Here is an 18,610-nt window from a genome sequence, read left to right as displayed (position 1 = left end):
TGTGCATTGTGTTTGTACCATTTATTTTCATGAACAAAAGAGTTATGAAGAACATAAAATAAAAGTATTATTTCCCTGTATTTATGAACAAAAAAAATTAAGTTTATTTTCTTGAATTATTATTATCATCATTATTATTATTATTATTATTTCATATGCAGCTTATGGCTGCTGGTTGCGGAAACCTTCCCAATATCATTAGAAACGAGTAAATTTTCCCTACATCATTCACACCGAGGTGTACCATAACCAACTTCTCCTGCCATGACCCGATACAATATCGTTTACCCTTCCTTCCATGTCCCGAAAGCCTGTATCTCACTGGGATGCGACAGCTCGCGACAAAATGCGAACGGGATTCTCCAAAATGTCTCCAAACGTTTGCGGTGGTTCTCAATTTCCTCGTGTAAGTCACAGGATGTCGCTCTGGTGTCGCTTGAATTTCGAACATGTTCAAAAAAATTGTGCGACAAATTTTCTCTCAAAATAGTCGCAGTCGTCGCGGTTGTCTCGAACTGGTCTCGAACCCTTCTCAATTTAGTTTCAGTGAGTCAGAAGGTGCGACAAATGTGTGACAACTTTGTGAGGGATTGGCGACCTATGAAACTAAATTGTGACTGATTGGAGAAAAAAATGATAATCTGTCATGGGACCCCTGAGAGTTTCGTAATTATATCGCAATTTGTTCTCAATGACGTGAGACACGCAAATGTGAGATATTCGTGAGACATACGCAAAAATAAATTCAGTGCTATTCCAAGTGAAAATTATCGCTATTTTATCGCAATTTTGTGTCTCCAACTAGTCGTGAGCTGTCGCAGCCCAGTGAGATACAGGCTTAAGTCCTGCTCCTTCAAAACTGCACAGAATTCTATGTCCACAATCCTTCCTGCAGAATGAAGAATCTACATATCTAATTGTCTCATCACCCACAAAAACGATCTCCCATACCTCATGTCTACCAATTTCTATTGCTGCACCGACATCGCTGCCTACACCCGCTGCACAACCGCTGCCTGTGCCCGCTGCACCACCGCTGCTTGTGCCCGCTGCACCACCGCTGCCTGAGCCCGCTGTCTCAATGCTACCTGCACTCACTGCCTGCTCACAGTGCACCCTCACCGCTGCCTGCTCCCGGTACACCCTCACCGCTGCCTGCTCCCGGTGCACCCTCACCGCTGCCTGCTCCCGGTGCACCCTCACTGCTGCCTGCTCCCGGTGCACCCTCACTGCTGCCTGATCCCGATGCACCCTCACCACTACCTGCTCCTGGTGCACCCTCACCACTTCCAATATCCTCAACAATCTCACTTTCCGATCATAACCAACTATTAGACAAATTTCTCACATTCTGCTACTTGCTGCAAATTATCTATCTGTTCCTTCAACCCAGTAATAACCATCTCAAGTGGGATATTTCCTCACACTTACTGCAACAGTGGGACTCCACTGCTTCGCCTATTGTTAGTGTGGCCCACATTGAGCAACCATCACATTTTATGAACTCCTCTTCCTTTATCCTTCAGTCTCTATTTATACCCTTTTTCACCCACATACTCCCAAGGCATCATCATCATCTGATCGGGCGTACTCGGGAATTTTGCCTCTTGATGGCAGAAATAATCTACAGTGGTTGCCAGCCCTATTGTAGATCGTGGTGTTCGCTTGAACCGGTCTCCCCCATAAGGCGGAGTGCACTTCATAACCGTTCTGCAAGTATATTAGCAGTCGCTAATTCGTGCCTCATCGACCCACTGCCATAGATGATTTTCTGACCTCGAATGGCTCAAATATCCCAGTAAGCTGGTACTCAGTTTGCCGACCTCAGAAGGATGACAGGCTGAGTCAACCCCCTGGTGTGTATTAATTCAGTGGCCAACGGGGCTTGAACTCAGGACCCTTGGATCCCAAGCCACTACCCTAACCACTGAGCCAATACCAGGATTTGGCACCGACTCCCAAGGCACCGACTGAATTAAATGCTAAACTTAACACGAGGCCTCCCCCTGGATCTTTCAATACACTAACACAAATACACATTTATAAATACATTCCCACATCCCCTGACACAAATCACGACAACAAAACACGCAAAACACATAAAAAAACACTTCTCTTGTTCTCGCCGAGAGGCTTATACAGCCACGTGCGAACAATCGGAAGTGAAATTGTTTTTGTTTTTTCAATGTTTGCTGAAGGGAATATTAACCGGGGTGGTGGGGGTGGGGGGTGAGGATGGGAGGGAGTAAGAGGGAGGTGAGAGAGACAGAGAGACAGAGAGACAGAGAGACAGAGAGACAGAGAGACAGAGAGACAGAGAGACAGAGAGACAGAGAGACAGAGAGACAGAGAGACAGAGAGACAGAGAGACAGAGAGACAGAGAGACAGAGAGACAGAGAGACAGAGAGAGAGAGAGAGAGACAGAGAGAGAGAGAGAGAGAGAGAGAGAGAGAGAGAGAGAGAGAGAGAGAGAGAGAGAGAGAGAGAGAGAGAGAGAGAGAGAGTTTTGTATACTTTTATCATAAAAGTATCAAAACGCACCAGAAAAAGCACACTCCATAAAAACAAATCCAAAACGTTTTTACAGCAAAAATATATTCAACAAAAACAATACAAACAAGGATATATGTTAATGTCAAACATCACAGAATGATACACAGATGCCAAAAGTAAGTGCAAGTACTTTACACTTTTACAAAACAGATTACATAACAAAAAGAGGTTCAAAACCTCATCAGTGTACCACTGATCACCCACAATGTCCAAACTCAAGAGATAAGCTTGCTCCATTTTTACTCGTGCCGAAACCATCTATCTATAATTCCAGCAATGTGTGTGTCTGTGTGTCTGTGTGTCTGTGTGTCTGTGTGTCTGTGTGTCTGTGTGTCTGTGTGTCTGTGTGTCTGTGTGTCTGTGAGTCTGTGTGTCTGTGAGTCTGTGAGTCTGTGAGTCTGTGTGTCTGTGTGTCTGTGTGTCTGTGTGTCTGTGTGTCTGTGTGTCTGTGTGTCTGTGAGTCTGTGAGTCTGTGTGTCTGTGTGTCTGTGTGTCTGTGTGTCTGTGTGTCTGTGTGTGACCGTTGTTTCTCGACAACCACTGGTCCGATCTAATTGAAACTTGCCAGATATATTGCTGGGGACCTGAGGATGTGCCTTTTCAAGGTTTGATATTAATCGGACAAGTGCTTCCCAAGTTATGGCCATTTATTTACCAAACCAATGGGAAGACACGTTGTTGCGTGGGCGTGGCCGATGGGGAAGGGAAGCTCAGCCGCGTTCCCCATTACGGGTTACAACGTACGGACTTCCGGATAATGATGACTTCATGTATTCTAATAATTTCTCGATTTCTTCTGCGCATTTATAGATAAACACAATGCCCCAAGTTATGATCGTTTTCATATTAGACGGTGTATAAATTTCGGTAAATCAGAGTGCTGGTATGCTCTGAACCAGAAAATAATTTTTTTCTCTCTCTCTTCTCTTCTCTTTTTGTTTTTCCTTGCCACGACATTGCGAAAAGGTAAAATACGTTGGCGCTAATTGAATAATTGGGTATTAAAACTAAATTGCGAATAATCGTAACTGCGAATAATATTCGAACTTCCGGGCCACGCACATACGGGCACTCGAGAGTGAAGAAACGGCCTGCGTGGTTGTTGTTTGTTGCTCGCGGTTTGAATATTTATTTTTTTATTTTTTTATTTTTTACGGGCACGTACGAGTACCTTTAAAGCAGAAAAGCACATTTACATTTTTTCCCTTCAATTTTGCTTTCCTGGTTTTATAAATTGCCAGTTTAGCAATAGCCAACAGAAAAGACAAAAACGAGAGTACTGGTTCACTCTTAGAATCCCCCTCGATTCCATAAATAAAGACTGGAAAGGAAAAAAAAATTATAGAATATCTGTTGAAGGAAGAGAAAGAGGGGTACCAATTTCTTACATTCAATAAAAGTGTGGGCCACATTTTCAATTAAATCACAAAAAGGATAAAAAATCAGAACAGCAAAGTTAAACTTATGGAGTAATGTCTGCGTGACCAGGGCTTGGTGTGCTCATCTCCAATTCAGGTCTCCTGTTCGTCCAAGAGTTGGAGAACTATACATTTTGTTCCAAAGTGGAGTTTAAAAAGCTCCAGCAGGTAAGGTCTCATTCTGCCGGTTTTTTAACACTTTTGTAAAACCAGGTATACATGCTTCCAGACATATCTTGTCGATAGCCGTTTTCTCCATGATATGAAACACACCAATTGAGAACACACCCTCTTGTTTTTTTGAGGCAATTTGAAGTTCAGGTAAATAGAGACGTGAGTCTCCCACTTCATCCACCCCAGTCTACCCGATGTTTAATCTATGAAAGGTTTGAATAACTGCTTTCAAGACATTTTCCACTATTCGAGCAGAATGAACACCAGTTTTTAATGAAAGTGAGCTTACAGGTAAGCCAGGCATTCAAGGAGCTCCAACAGGTCTCGCTCTCTGTTTATTCCAACACTGGTGAAACAATGCATCAATGACCTGGAGATTGAAATTCCAGAGCATAAAGGATTCTGAACTAATGGCTCATGTACAAACTTTTGGGCATCGTATGATACCTCTAAACGTTTCACTCCGAGGACTTGGCCAAGCATTCAAAAGGCTCCGATGAAAAACGGGGAGCTGAGACACGTCAACGTGGTGCAGGTTGATGAGGAAAAGTTCACGGTCATATTTCAGACATTCTGTGTTCTGCAGCCAGACATTTGTGAAAGGTCGCCAAGGAACACACTCTGTACGAAGGCGCTTAATCGTAGAAATCCAGAACACCATTATCCGACTTGGGAAATGCATCAGGTTCTGACCACCCGCATTTCAGGGTCTGCAGACCACGTCTGGACCCAGCCAATGGTGGCCACCCCAGAAAAAATCAGTCAGAACCCTCTGAATGCCTGTGACCAAGTATTTCGGAGGTTTGAATGGGATAACTATGCCAAATAAAAGGAACCACCAAGTTGTTTGTGATTGTCACCCGTGTCTCAAGCGAGAGAAGTTGGTACAATCTTCTCCACTTTGCCAATTTCAATTTAATTTTTTTCCAGGAAGCTCTCCCAATTTTTTTGTTCATACGCTTCAATTCCTAGAAATAAGCCTAAATATTTAAACCCCTCATATTTAAAAGTATTCCTCCTGGTAAAACAGGCAGGGACGAGGAAGGCGATCTGGGGCCCACCCAAAAAGCTACACTTTTATTCCAATTTACCCTTGCAGTAGAAGTGAGCTCAAACTGGGTAAGACAACGAAAGACCTCAGAAACATCTGTTTGCTTTGAAATCGCAACACAAATATAATCAGCACAAGTTGAAACAACTACTTTGGAGTTTTGTGAAAGAGAGACTCCGAACACTGAGTTCCAGAGTAAAGCTAATAAAGGTTCAACGGATAGATTGTAGAACATGCCTGATAGAGCACAACTCCGACGGATGCCTCGCTGAAAGGGGAAAGGGTGACAAAGTCTATTATTTACCTTCAGCAGACAATATGCATTTTTGTACAATAACTTAACATAAGAAATAAATTTTCCCCTGAACCCTGTTCTCCTCAATACAGCAAACAAAAAAGAATGGTTAACAATGTCAAAAGCTTTTTCTTGATCTAAAAGTAATAAACCCAAACCGGGAAATTAGTTCGACCGAGACTGATCAAGTCTCTCACCAAAAAATATTATCATACATGGAACGTTCTGGAACACAATATGACCGATCAGTGCCAATCAAGAAAGAGATGACTTCCTTTAGACGGGTTGCAAGTGCTTTTAACAATATTTTATAGTCCTTGTTGAGGAGTGACACAGGCCACCAATTTGCGGTCTCATGTAGATTTCCTTTCTTCGGAAGGAGACACAAAACTGCCCTCCGGCATCTGTCTAGGTGAGCCATCGTGAGAAGATTTCTTGATGCACAAACCCATGTATACTGACGGGTATTATGGTTTTGTACACGCCACACATCCACCAGTTTAAACTTTTTAACAAGCTGTGCCAAAGGCCTTACACTGGGTGTATGAGGCTCACAAGTGTTCCGATCAAGTTGTGGGTTGGGGGTGCAGTTGTAGTCACCCCCCCCCCCCAGACACAACAACATGGTCAAGTCAATGGTGCTTACAAATTCTGCCAACTTATACAGAAAGGCAGCTCTTTCAGAGTTAGCACTTGGACAGTAAACATTAGTCATTAGTCCTCCTAGGACAGGAGGAGGGAGAGAAGAAGTGGAGAGCTAGGGAAGGGGTGGAAAAGCAAGGAACAGGGGTGGGGGGGAGGGGTGGTGAGAGCAATGCCTCACCAAACATCACCATAAACTCCAGGGTGGGGGGGGTGTGCGAGCGAGGAGGATGAGGGAGAGAGGAAGGGGGAGGAAAGGGGGAGGGGATTTCGGGAGCAGGTAAGCATGATGGGAGGGGTTCTCAATTTGCGTTTGGAAGTGGGACTTGTGGAGGAGTGTGTGTGTCTGGGGGGGGTGTAATCGATGGCAGGGGGGGTGTAATCCATAGCAGGGGGTGGAGAGGAGAGGGGGGTTTGGGAGGAGGTAAACGTGAGAGTAGGGGGACGGAAGGTAGCATGATAGGAGAGGAAGGGAAGAGAAGGCAGCGCGAGGGGAAGGGAAGGTGGCATGAGGGGTGGGGAAGGGAAGGCAGTGTAAAGGGAAGGGAAGGGTGATAAAACGTGCCCAAACAGCAACATTTTCTTTTTAACCGCCGGGTTCTATATAAAACTGGTGGGAGCATTTAAAACCCACACTATCTACCTGGCAAAGGCTTGCTTGCATGCATGCCAGCACATGCAGCGACCTTTGCATCCCTCCGGTCGGCTCACTCCAAATCTGATTTGCACATGCTACACATGGGGAAGAAATTTTAAATTTAAAACTAAACCATCAGTCCTGAACAGTCCCCTTAAGAGAGGGGAGAGGGGTGAGCGAGACGGAGGGGTGAGCGAGACGGAGGTGTGAGCGAGACGGAGGTGTGAGCGAGACGGAGGGGTGAGCGAGACGGAAGGGTGAGCGAGACGGAGGGGTGAGCGAGACGGAGGGGTGAGCGAGACGGAGGGGTGAGCGAGACGGAGGGGTGAGCGAGACGGAGGGGTGAGCGAGACGGAGGGGTGAGCGAGACGGGGGGGGTGAACGAGACGGGGGGGGTGAACGAGACGGGGGAGGGTGAGCGAGACCGGGCGGGTAAGCGAGACCGGGGGTAAGCGAGACCGGGGGGTGAACGAGACGGGAGGGTGAGCGAGACGGGGGGTGAGCGAGACGGGGGGTGAGCGAGACGGGGGTGAGCGAGACGGGGGTGAGCGAGACGGGGGTGAGCGAGACGGGGGGTGAGCGAGACGGGGGTGAGCGAGACCGGGGGGTGAGCGAGACCGGGGGGTGAGCGAGACCGGGGGGTGAGCGAGACCGGGGGTGAGCGAGACCGGGGGGTGAGCGAGACCGGGGGGTGAGCGAGACCGGGGGGTGAGCGAGACCGGGGGGTGAGCGAGACCGGGGGGTGAGCGAGACCGGGGGGTGAGCGAGACCGGGGGGTGAGCGAGACGGGAGGGTGAGCGAGACGGGGGTGAGCGAGACGGGGGTGAGCGAGACCGGGGGTGAGCGAGACCGGGGGAGGGGGTGAGCGAGACCGGGGGAGGGGGTGAGCGAGACCGGGGGAGGGGGTGAGCAAGACGGGGGGGTGAGCGAGACGGGGGAGTGAGAGACGGAGAGGTGAGAGAGACGGAGGGGTGAGAGAGACGGAGGGTGAGAGAGACGGAGGGTGAGAGAGACGGAGAGTGAGAGAGACGGAGGGGTGAGAGAGACGGAGGGGTGAGAGAGACGGAGGGGTGAGAGAGACGGAGGGGTGAGAGAGACGGAGGGTGAGAGAGGTGGAGGGGTGAGAGAGACGGAGGGATGAGAGAGACGGAGGGGTGAGAGAGAGACGAGGGGGGAGAGGTAAGTGAGGAGGGGGAGAGGGAAAGGGTAGATGAGAGGGGCGGGTGGATTCTGGCAGATGTAACATCCAGTTTAACATCCACCCGGGAGACAGCACACACATTAATGATTCATCCCGCCTGTGAAACACTGGGATGACATTTTATAGCTGGTTCAACATTTAAACCCAAGCTGGACATCTTAGAGCAAGTGTGCGTACCGCTCAGCTATCCTGCAATGATGTGGTGATTCATTGCTTTGTAAGAACTGAAAACAACTCCGGAAATGTCCCCATGGAGAATCGAGCCGCTGTATCGCCATCGATGCTTGAAGGGTGCTCACCTGAGTGACAAACCACTCAAGCAAGCACTCCAACGAAACAGTTGAAGAAAGTTTAAAAAAACAAAACATTTCCTTTTTATATATACATCCATCTATGCCGAAGTGGTTGGTCGTATAATAATAGATCGTACAAAAAGGGGAAATGGGGTGTAAAATAAAATTGCACGTTTTCAGCAAGTGAACGACAGTCTGAGGCACTGCACGGCCAAACGCAGGCGATATGGCCCTGAACTTTGTTCAAGTTGATTGATATATTCAGTGATAGTGCGAATATTGTAGAGCCATTGCCAAATGGCTAAAGCACTCAAGCATACTCTCCAATAAAATGGTTGATAAGGAACCGCTGGATTGGCAAGTGATTAGCGATCACCGATCAGTCATATAAACACCATACACCCAGAGACGCTTGGAATGTCGAGCGATGTCCCAAATGGACAAAGGAACACTTTTTTTTTTTTACGCAGTTGGAACTACTATTGCTGAAGATGTGTGCACGCGTGCACGCATGCACGCACGCACGCACGCACGCGCACACACACACGCGCGCACACACACACACACACACACACACACACACACACACACACACACACACACACACACACACACACACACACACACACACACACACACACACACACACACACACGTTAAAATTTTGAAATTCAGCTGAGATTAAGGGATTCGAGTGGTTATGGCCTGTGCAGAAATGAAATAAAGCGACGAACGCTGGCGTCTCCAGGCATTTATAAGCATTGCAATGTATCCAGCGCTTCGTAGGTATGATGATCAGGCATTGGATGATATGAGTGAGAAAAGTGGAAAAAAAAAGCTTTATTGTAAAGAAATCGTTGCGGCCTGTTGCATATCAATATCAAGGAATTGTTGAGCAGGCCCCAAAAATGGCAAATTAAGACCCCAGCGAGGGACAGCGGTGACTTAAGGATGAGATTTGATAGAGGGTAATTAAATAAGGGTGTAATTATCTTGAAAAGGGTTTTTTAAAAACAATTTCCCAAAACATCCAATTTTCATTCATGCACTACCTTTAAGTTCCCTTAGTATGCATGCATGTTGAGGGCCGCTCAGTTTCATGGTTATGGAGTTATGGAGAAGACGTACGGATGGACAGAATAAGGGACGGACTGACTGACATTTATGAGTATAGATTAGAATGCCATGCCATGGAAGGACCTATTAAGCTGTTAAAAACACCTCAACATGGGATGCATTTAAAACATAGTAATTCTTCCTGATTCTTTGTAATTAATGAGTCTCATCAACAATTCAGGAGGTCACGATTATCATTTTAGTGCATCACACTCTACATCAGAAAGTGCCAGTAGAACTCCACAAAAAACACGCATCCACACACGCATGCGCGCACACACCATTTATAGTCGATTTACACTTAAAAGGTTAATAAGATCAAGACTCAGGGAATTTATTGCAAAGTAATTATTTTGAAAGATATCACGCATACGATGTTTTAAGTTGTGTAATATTACATGTAATGTCTTCATACAACACCTACCGTGGTGTCATGAGCAGGACTTGATGTGGCCCGCATCTCTCTGGCGAGCTCGAGACCACGCCAGTCAGTGTAAGCGTGGCGTCGTCCGGGCATGATGCCCTCATTTGGACGGTACAGCACAATGTGGGGACTGTCATCACGGCGTCCGACATAGCCCTGTTGCTGCATCTGCACCACACAGGTATTCACATCCATAGCACAACACAGCAGGGGAAGAGAGGGTCTCCCAGAGCCTGTGTTACCCTTTTGGCATGCTTCAATCACCTGTACACACAACACAATCATCCACAAACAAACATGTGGAATCATAAACAAGAATGAAAGTAGTAAAACCTCACACAGTATAAATGGTTTTTCATGAAACTCAACACAAGCAACACAACACAACTCAGATTGCATCAATATCCCTCAAAATGAAATAAACATGATCTAACTGTGAATAAAATGATTATTAAGGGAGTAGATCATTTTTACTCAATTAAGAACATTTCTTTGAAAGGTTGTGCATGATGATATACATTGGTGCTCAAAAACAACAACAAATGGAAATTAAAATAAACATTAATCAGACTTTGTGGCACAATGGTTGGAGTGTTGGCTCCAAGTCTGGGAGGACAGCAGTTCGTACACATGCACATGTGCATGGAGAGAGACACGCTCACAGATGCACGCGTGCGCGCGCGCACACACACACACACACACACACACACACACACACACACACACACACACACACACACACACACACACACACACACACACACACACACACACGCATTAATCACACCTTAAAGACGAGTTTGTCAATGTGCATGTGCTTTTCCGCCTTGAGGATACGCATCACAGCACATGAGATGATCTGCTTCTTGCGCTCCAGCATGTGGGCTAAGACTGTACCACTGTGGGATGACAAATGCGGAGGCAGCAGCGACATGTTCTGTCGCTGCCTCTCAAGGCGTTCCAAGACAGCTTCATTTAACTGCAAGACACCTGGAAGAGACCAAATTAGAAATGAGCAATGATTATCAGACAGAATATAAGTGTATGTAATGGAAGCACGGAGCCCAAATTGAACATGTTGGGTGATGAGCAAAGCTTCAGAGACAGGCAATTGGAGTCATCGCCATGTGTTCACTTCTGAAGAATGAGCTGTGGCCAAAATGTATATGCATCTGAACAAACCCAATTATTTTCTCATGTTTCCTAGCATTTGACTCGCAGGATAACACCAAAAACAGAAATAAAAAAAAAATTAGAACGACAACCTTTGACGTCACGACGTCGTGAGATATGCCTCCACCCACATTATTACATCATTATACATATTTGAACCCAGATTTAAAATATTAAAATAATTCTGGCTGTCGGACCATGCATCCAATCAGGTTAAAATTTAAAACATGTATTCTACATGTCGACTCAATCACAACTGTGACGTTTCACATCGATTGATGAAGCGGTTCGAGAGAAAGATTTTAAAAAATAATTTCATTCAAACCAATATGGCTGCCAGACCATGTGACCAATGAATTATTTGTGAACACCCTGGTATCGCCAAGGCTTGGGGAACATGTAAGTGAAGTTTCCCCTCGATCTGTCAAGCCATTCTGCAGAAGAAGATTTTAAAATGTTTATTCTTCAAGAAATCATAGGTGCCAAACGATGTGATCTAGGACATCATAGTTGGAGAACTTTTGGTTCCTCATGGATGGACGATCATACCTGTAAAGTTTCACCTCGATCTGTTCAGCCGTTACGGAGAAGATTTTTGAAGGTTTTATGTTAAAAACAACATGGCTGCCACACCACGTGACCTATGACGTCATCATTTCCACACTGTGTGCAGGTATATGGTTTGATGATACTTGGAAAATTTTGCTTCTATTTGATTATCAGTTCCAGAGAAAACATTAATTAATTTGTTTTTCAATCCAATATGGCAACCGAACCACGTGCCTTATCAATTATTCTTTATCATCCGAATATCCGCAAGCCATGCGGAGCATGTCTACGAAGTTTCCCCTCAATCTGTCCAGCTGTTCTGGAGAAGATTTTTGAAGGTTTTCAGGTAAATCCAAGATGGCTGCCAGATCATATGACCGATGACGTCATAGTTATTAAATTTATTCAGCACAGATAGTCGATCATTTGTATGCAGTTTCTCTTCGATCTGTAAAGCGGTTCTGGAGAAGCAGATTTTTTTCCCCTTCTTTTGTAAAACACTGGCGGCCAAACATGACAGATGATGTCATAATAATTTTTTCTGTGTTTAAATATTTCCCGAGATGAACCTCACAACTTTTCACACTGATCAAATGCAGCGTTCTACTCGTCGAATTTTGACCGGGAAACTACTTCACCGATGACGTCACAGTCAAACTCCTCCTCCTCCAATCCTTGGTGCCGAGTTTCAATTTTTTCCATCTTGCAGTTTAGGAGATACAGGAGGTCCAAAGTTTTTCCATTCTTCCAATATGGCTGTCACCCCACGAGACCTACGACATCATAATTATCACAAAAAATTATGCACGATGAGTTGTCCACCCTTAGCGCACATACAGTTTTATGTCTCAGCTTCCTAAACAGTTCAGCTCTGCCATTCAGCCTGGCCCTGCAACTCTGGTCAATGTTATCCAGTGTCCCTTGAGAGACAAAATTCTTCTTCGTCGTTTCGTGAGTTCCAAGAAATCCACCAGCAACATCAAGGACAGTGGTCTTGAAGGCACTCCACAACTCTTCAGGATTCCCCAAAGCACCCAGACACCCCCAAATTCCCACTCAGCTTGCTCGCAAACTCCTCAGCTACTCTCTCATCCTTGAGCTTGCCAACATCTAGCCTCGGCTGGGATGGTACCATTCTCCAGGATTTAAGGTGCAAATTCAGAGTTGATATAACAAGCCTGTGGTTGGTATTGAGGAACTGAGCACTCCGGTCGACCCTGCAGTTCTGGATCATCCTCCAGCGACCATCAATGAGCACATGGTCAATCTCCTTTGCCACACCACCAGCATTGGAATACTAAGTCCAGCGATAAGCCTGTGGGTGCTGAAACCATGAACCAGCCACTCTCATTCCATGCCTTATTGGAAAATCAAGGAACTTGGTGCTCTTCTGGTTCACAGTACAGACTCATGGGGACCAACAAATGTCTCATAAACATCCCTATCAGTTCCAGTTGATGCATGGAAATCCCACAAGACTAGAAGTGTATCTCGCCTTGAGCACTGATCAACCACAGACTTAAGCGTGGCATAGAATGTGTCCTTCACGGTGAGATCCCTCGCCTCAGTCGGAGCATAAACAGAGACCAGGGAAATGACACCCATCGAGTGATGAATTAATAATCTCATAATATGCTCGTTGACCAGTGTTACCTCAATTATCATTTGAGTAAGTTTATTGGACACAGCTACAGCAACTCCTTGGGCATGGTAACCATCAGAGTGATGAGACCAATACAGTAGGTGTAACCATCCACCATGATCTCGCCACAATCCGGTCTCCAAACCTCAGTGCTGCAATACCGATGTCCAAATGCTTGAGCTCAGATGATAACAGAGACAGGTGATCATCCTCTCTTAAGGATAGGACATTCCAGGCACCCAACCGAAGTGACCGCTTCAGGTTAACCAAAGGAGACCACCATCTGGTGGATGACACCTCAGCACCACCCCGACACACACGACCGCAATCTGCCCCGGGAATATTACCCCATGGTTTTCCTCCTATCATCAAATATTTGGGGTCCCGCAGGCTTTGCCCCAATCCCGTCATCCGGTGAGCTGCCCTGCAGAAGGCAGCTGCACAGGAAGTACAGAGTGGATTTTCAGATTTTTTTTGTGCTTTTTTATGTTTTGCGGAATGAAGGGTTTTACGGTGGTCGGAGCGCAAATCCTGCCACCGACTTCCTCATAAAAAGTAACGCAACTGCAGGAGGATGTCCACAGACACAGTTGGGCACGAGATATGGATGGCTGTTGGCTCACAAGGAGCTCCTTCATCCTTTGAAAGGTTTTGTTTTTAATCCTGCTGGGTGTCCATATCCTCCACCCTCCTCACCAGGAAACCTGGTGGGGGAGACGGTTTCATTGCCGACAACCCGACCATGAAGCAGGTTAGTGCAGGTTTACATGATACCTGTAGCAAATCACAGATCTAATCTGATCTGACCTGACCTGACAAAAAAAAATAGTCTGTGTATAATAATGTGTTGTTGTTGTTGTTGTTGTTGTTGTTGTTGTTGTTGTTAGTCCTTCGGGTTCGAAGATGACCATGACTTCACTTTCAGTTGGAAGATTGGTGACTGTGGGTCCGGAAGTGACTGGTGAGGCCAATCCGGGCCCGGAAGGCACGCCCACACGGAGGACATAAATGGATGGGTGCTGCAGTTGAAGTGGAGGTATCCCGGGCCTTGCGCATGTTGCGTTTCTTCTGGGCCTCTGCAGTACGTCTGTTCTCTGCTGCACGGGCTCCTGTGGTGAGCTTACTACGCCAGGTTGGACGGGCCAGAGCAAGAGATTCCCAAGTGCTGAGGTTGATGTCCAAGTCTTTGAGGGACACTGATATAGTCCTTAAACCATTTCTTCTGTCCCCTTACTGAGCGCTTACCCTGACACAGTTCTCCATACAGAAGCTGTTTTGGCAGTCGACTGTCGGACATTCTAACGACATGACCTGCCTATCTGGCTTGGGCTTTCCGTAGAAGGGTGTGGACGCTGGGGATTCCGGCCCATTCCAAGACCTCTGTCGGGAATTTTGTCCTGCCACCTGATGAAAAGGAGTCTGCGTAAGCAGCTCAGGTGAAAGTGGTTGAGCTGTTTGGCGTGTCTGCTGTAGACAGTCCATGTCTCACTGGCATAGAGAAGAGTGGTGAGTACCACTGCACGATAGACCTTCAGCTTGGTGGTAAGGCTGAGTCCTCTCCTCCGCTCCCAAACATTCTCATGGAGTCGCCCAAAGGCAACGCTGGCCTTGGCAATCGTTATTAACCTCAGCGTCAATGTTCACCACTCGCGAAAGTGCACTGCCCAGATAGGTAAAGCAGTCGACAGCCTATAGATTCTGCCCCTTCACCGTGATATGTGGTTCCTGGTAGGGCTTTCCATGCGCGGGCTGGTACATAACTTGTCTTTTTGGTGCTAATGGAGAGACCAAAGTTGTCACAGGCCTGTGAGAAGCAGTCCATTTCATCCTGCATCTTCTGCTCTGTGCAGGCGTTGAGGGCAGTCATCAGCAAACAAGAGATCTCTGATGATGGTCTCCTTCACCTTTGTAACAGCTTGCAAGTGCCTGAGGTTCAACAGCCTGCTGTCAGTCCTGTACCTGATGTGTATTCCATCCTGGCAGTCATGGAAGGCATCAGTCATCATGGTAGAGAAGACCATGATGAAGAGTGTTGGGGCAAGAACACAATCTTGCTTCACGCCGTTTGTCACTGGAAAGGCTTCCGACTCATCTCAATCATCTTGCACTTTCACCATCATGCCATCATGGAACTGACGGACAATCGTGATTAACTTGCTTGGACAGCCAAACTTCTGCATTATCTTCCACAAGTCATCTCTGCTGACAGTGTCGAATGCCTTTGTGAGATCACAAAAGTCATGAACAGGTCACTGTGCTGCTCTTGGCATTTGTCCTGGAGTTACCGTGCAGCAAATATTATGTCGACAGTTCCACGTCCAGCACGGAAACCGCACTGGCTTTCTGGAAGGAGACCCTGCTCAAGATGTTGATTGAGATGGTTGAGCAGGATGCGAGCTAAGATCTTCCCAGCTATGGGCAGGAGGGAGATGCCTCGATGATTGTCGCAAGACTGGCGGTTGCCTTTCCTCTTGTAGATGTGGACTATACTGGCATCTTTCAGCTGTTGTGGGACCTTCCTTTTATTCCACATGGACTGGAAGAATTCAGTCAGCTTCTGCACCATGACAGGGCATCCTGCTTTGTACACTTCAGCAGGAATGGCATCTGATCCTGGTGCTTTGCCACAGGAAAGTTGCTTGATGGCCTTTGTGACTTCTTCTTCTGTCGGGAGGTTGTCAAGGTCCTGGTTGATCTCCATCTGAGGTAGGCGAGTGATGGCCTCGTCGTTGATATCAGCAGGGTGATTGAGGACCTGGTTGAAGTGTTCAGCCCATCTCTCCAGAATCTGCTTTTTCTCTGTCAGCAACTGGGTCCTGTCTGCACTGAGGAGGGGAGAAGAGCCAGAGGACTGGGGTCCATACACAGCCGCCTTCAATGCGTCGTAGAAACGCTTGGTGTCGTGACTGTCTGCGTAGCCCTGGATTTCATCAGCCTTCTTACTACACCATGCGTCCTGCATCTCACAGAGCTTCTTCTGTACTTTTTTTCTTGCTCTGGCAAAGGCATCTTTCTTCGCTTGTGACGTGGGGTCGTTCTGGTGTGCTCCGATCAGTTGGTGTTTCTCTGATAGCAGTGTCTGTATCTCTTCACCGTTCTCGTCAAACCAGTCCTGGTGTCTGTGGGATGCTGGCCCAAGGTGTTCGAAGGCGATGGAGTAGACTGCATCTCTGAAAGCCACCCACTGTTCTTCAAGGCTGTCCTGGTCATCATGGGGTGTGTCCACCAGCTTGCCATCAAGGTCTCTGGAGATTTCTTCTGCAACTTTGCTGCTCTTCAGCTTAGAGATGTTGAGCCTCTTTGCAGTCTTTTGACCTTGGGGTCTTGTCATGGGCAGAATGCAAGCTTAAATTTGGACACGATGAGGCAATGATCAGTCCAGCAGTCGGCACCATACATGGCCATTGTCACTCTCACGTCCTGCCTGTCCCTCTTCCTGGTGATGACATAATCAATCAGATGCCATTGCCCAGAGCGTGGGTGCATCCAAGATGTCTTTTTACGGTTGGGGAGGCAGAAGAGTGTGTTGGTGATGACTAGGTCATTTGAGGCACACATCTTCAGGAGTAGAATGCCATTGCTGTTGCTTGTTGATACGAACTTGTGATTTGCGTGCCGATTTTGGTGTGGGCAATTCATGTCATCTTGTGGAGTCAGAGTGCAATCGAGTCAGAGTGCAGTCGGGGCCAATCGAAGCGCCCGATTCGGGCGATGACGTTGAATTCGGCATGGCCCCGCCCCCCGAGCTTCGGGCCCTATAAAAAATGAAGTTCCTCCGTCGGTGTGTGTGTGTGTGTGTGTGTTTTCACGCACTGTGTTCCTGTTCTCGCCTCATGCTTCTAGTCTCCGCCCACGCCTCGCCTTGTCCACCCACCGGCCTGGTCCCGCCCACTACACCCTCACACTCTGGACTCCGCCCTTTTCCACTCAAGCTCCTCCTTCACGAGCACAGTCGACATGTGCGGCTGGGGCCAGAGACAACGCAACTACTGATGGGTACCGCACCATGGAGCATCCCCCCCTCCCGAAACGTATTGGTGGCGCCTCGTGCCATCGGGCGCCCAGGTACCGAGAGCATAACCTCAACTCCCCTCCCTCCCTGGTTGCAAAAGTCCCTTCTCATTGGGGTTTCTTTATCTGTGTATGTCTGAGTGTGCTGGCGCCTGTCTGTTAAGTTAGTCTGAAGAAGATCATTATTGTCATTATTGTTATTAATTTTGCGTCAAGTCTGCTCTGTGTCTGCTTTCGTAAGTTGCTTGATTTGTTGTCGTACCACACCTCTCTCCTCTATCCCTGCGTTACATACCCCAATAAGCCTTCACTGTGCCACATCATACCTTTCCTCGCCTGCTTGTTCACTAATTATTATTAGGAATGTTCCCTGCTCGTTTTTGGCTTCTCTCCCATTGTCCAGCATGGTCCGAATCCAAGTTTAGCCAGGACTTTATTCCCAACGATCCGTTCCTTTTAGCCGGTACGTCCTTGGCAGTGTCGCTCGGCTGCATCCGATCCACAGAAGTAATCTGATCCGGTAGAGTGGTTCCCAGGAAATTAAATCACGTTATTAATTAGGTAACCCGATAATGATAAATATATGATAAATAGTGTGTACGAGATGACCCGTGAACCCGTTTGGTTCCCGTTGACAGCGGTTGATGAAAAAAATCATTTCAAGAAAAAAAAGATGTCTCCAGCGAACTACACCGCTGAGGTTGTTTGCATTGATCAAATACTCCCGAAGAGTACTTGACTGAATAGGGAATTGATTTATTAATAATTTTTTGTTGCCTGATTTGAAAGAAACTTGATACTGCACACCGAAGGCAAATGGTGAGTAAGGTGGCCCTAAAGTTTTTGTGCTATCGTGTACCGTTTTGGCTGTATTTCGGGAACATACATACATACATGAGTTTTAGTAATATATAGATAGATAATAATAAATATATGATAAATAGTGTGAATAATAATAAATATATGATATATAGTGTGCATAATATTAAATATATTGTTACGGCTGTGGAAATTCGCATTACACCAGAAAGGACCCTCAGGTGAGATATCTTCATAGGTACATGTGTAGTTAGCCCAAACCCGTTGTATAGAGGGAACTTATGTGATCCATTCGGGCTGCGATCCTTTGAGTTCGCCATTTTTCTTTTTCTATCTTTTATTTCAAACACACAACATTTCAACAACCACGCCATCCCCATCACAGCGCCAACCACACTGCAACCATTCCACCTCCACCATCTACGCTACTACATCTTCGCCACTACGTTCGCTTCCGAATGGCAAACAAAGGCGCCAAGGAGGGAACTGCGAGGCTGCGCAGGTTTCCCCGCCTGTCCCTTCTATTTGACTTCCCCGCGCTTTGGAGTGGAGGAGGGGCGATGCAGGTCAAAGGTCAGAGGACATGTAAAGGAGGGGCCTCTTTTTGGGGG

General features: G+C 46.8%; 1 protein-coding gene across 3 annotated transcripts in view; it reads right to left on the bottom strand.

The window, feature by feature from the left end:
- CUL9 (cullin 9) overlaps positions 1-18,610 on the bottom strand; it is a 352,312-nt gene that overhangs the window by 102,470 nt on the left and 231,232 nt on the right. For all 3 annotated transcript variants that reach the window (XM_085856907.1, XM_085856905.1, XM_085856906.1), the window contains 2 exons: positions 10,593-10,795; positions 9,806-10,069 (listed from right to left, as the gene is read on the bottom strand). In XM_085856907.1, coding sequence (XP_085713033.1) covers positions 9,806-10,069; positions 10,593-10,795 — 467 coding nt within the window. The remainder of the gene's footprint in view (positions 1-9,805; positions 10,070-10,592; positions 10,796-18,610) is intronic.

The sequence above is a fragment of the Eptatretus burgeri genome, chromosome 15 (genome assembly GCF_056783735.1).
Source record: "Eptatretus burgeri isolate ZD-2024b chromosome 15, Ebu_testis_v1, whole genome shotgun sequence".
Taxonomy (NCBI): domain Eukaryota; kingdom Metazoa; phylum Chordata; class Myxini; order Myxiniformes; family Myxinidae; genus Eptatretus; species Eptatretus burgeri.
Note: the sequence above shows the minus strand (reverse complement) of the source record. Positions and strands in the feature narration are given on the sequence as shown.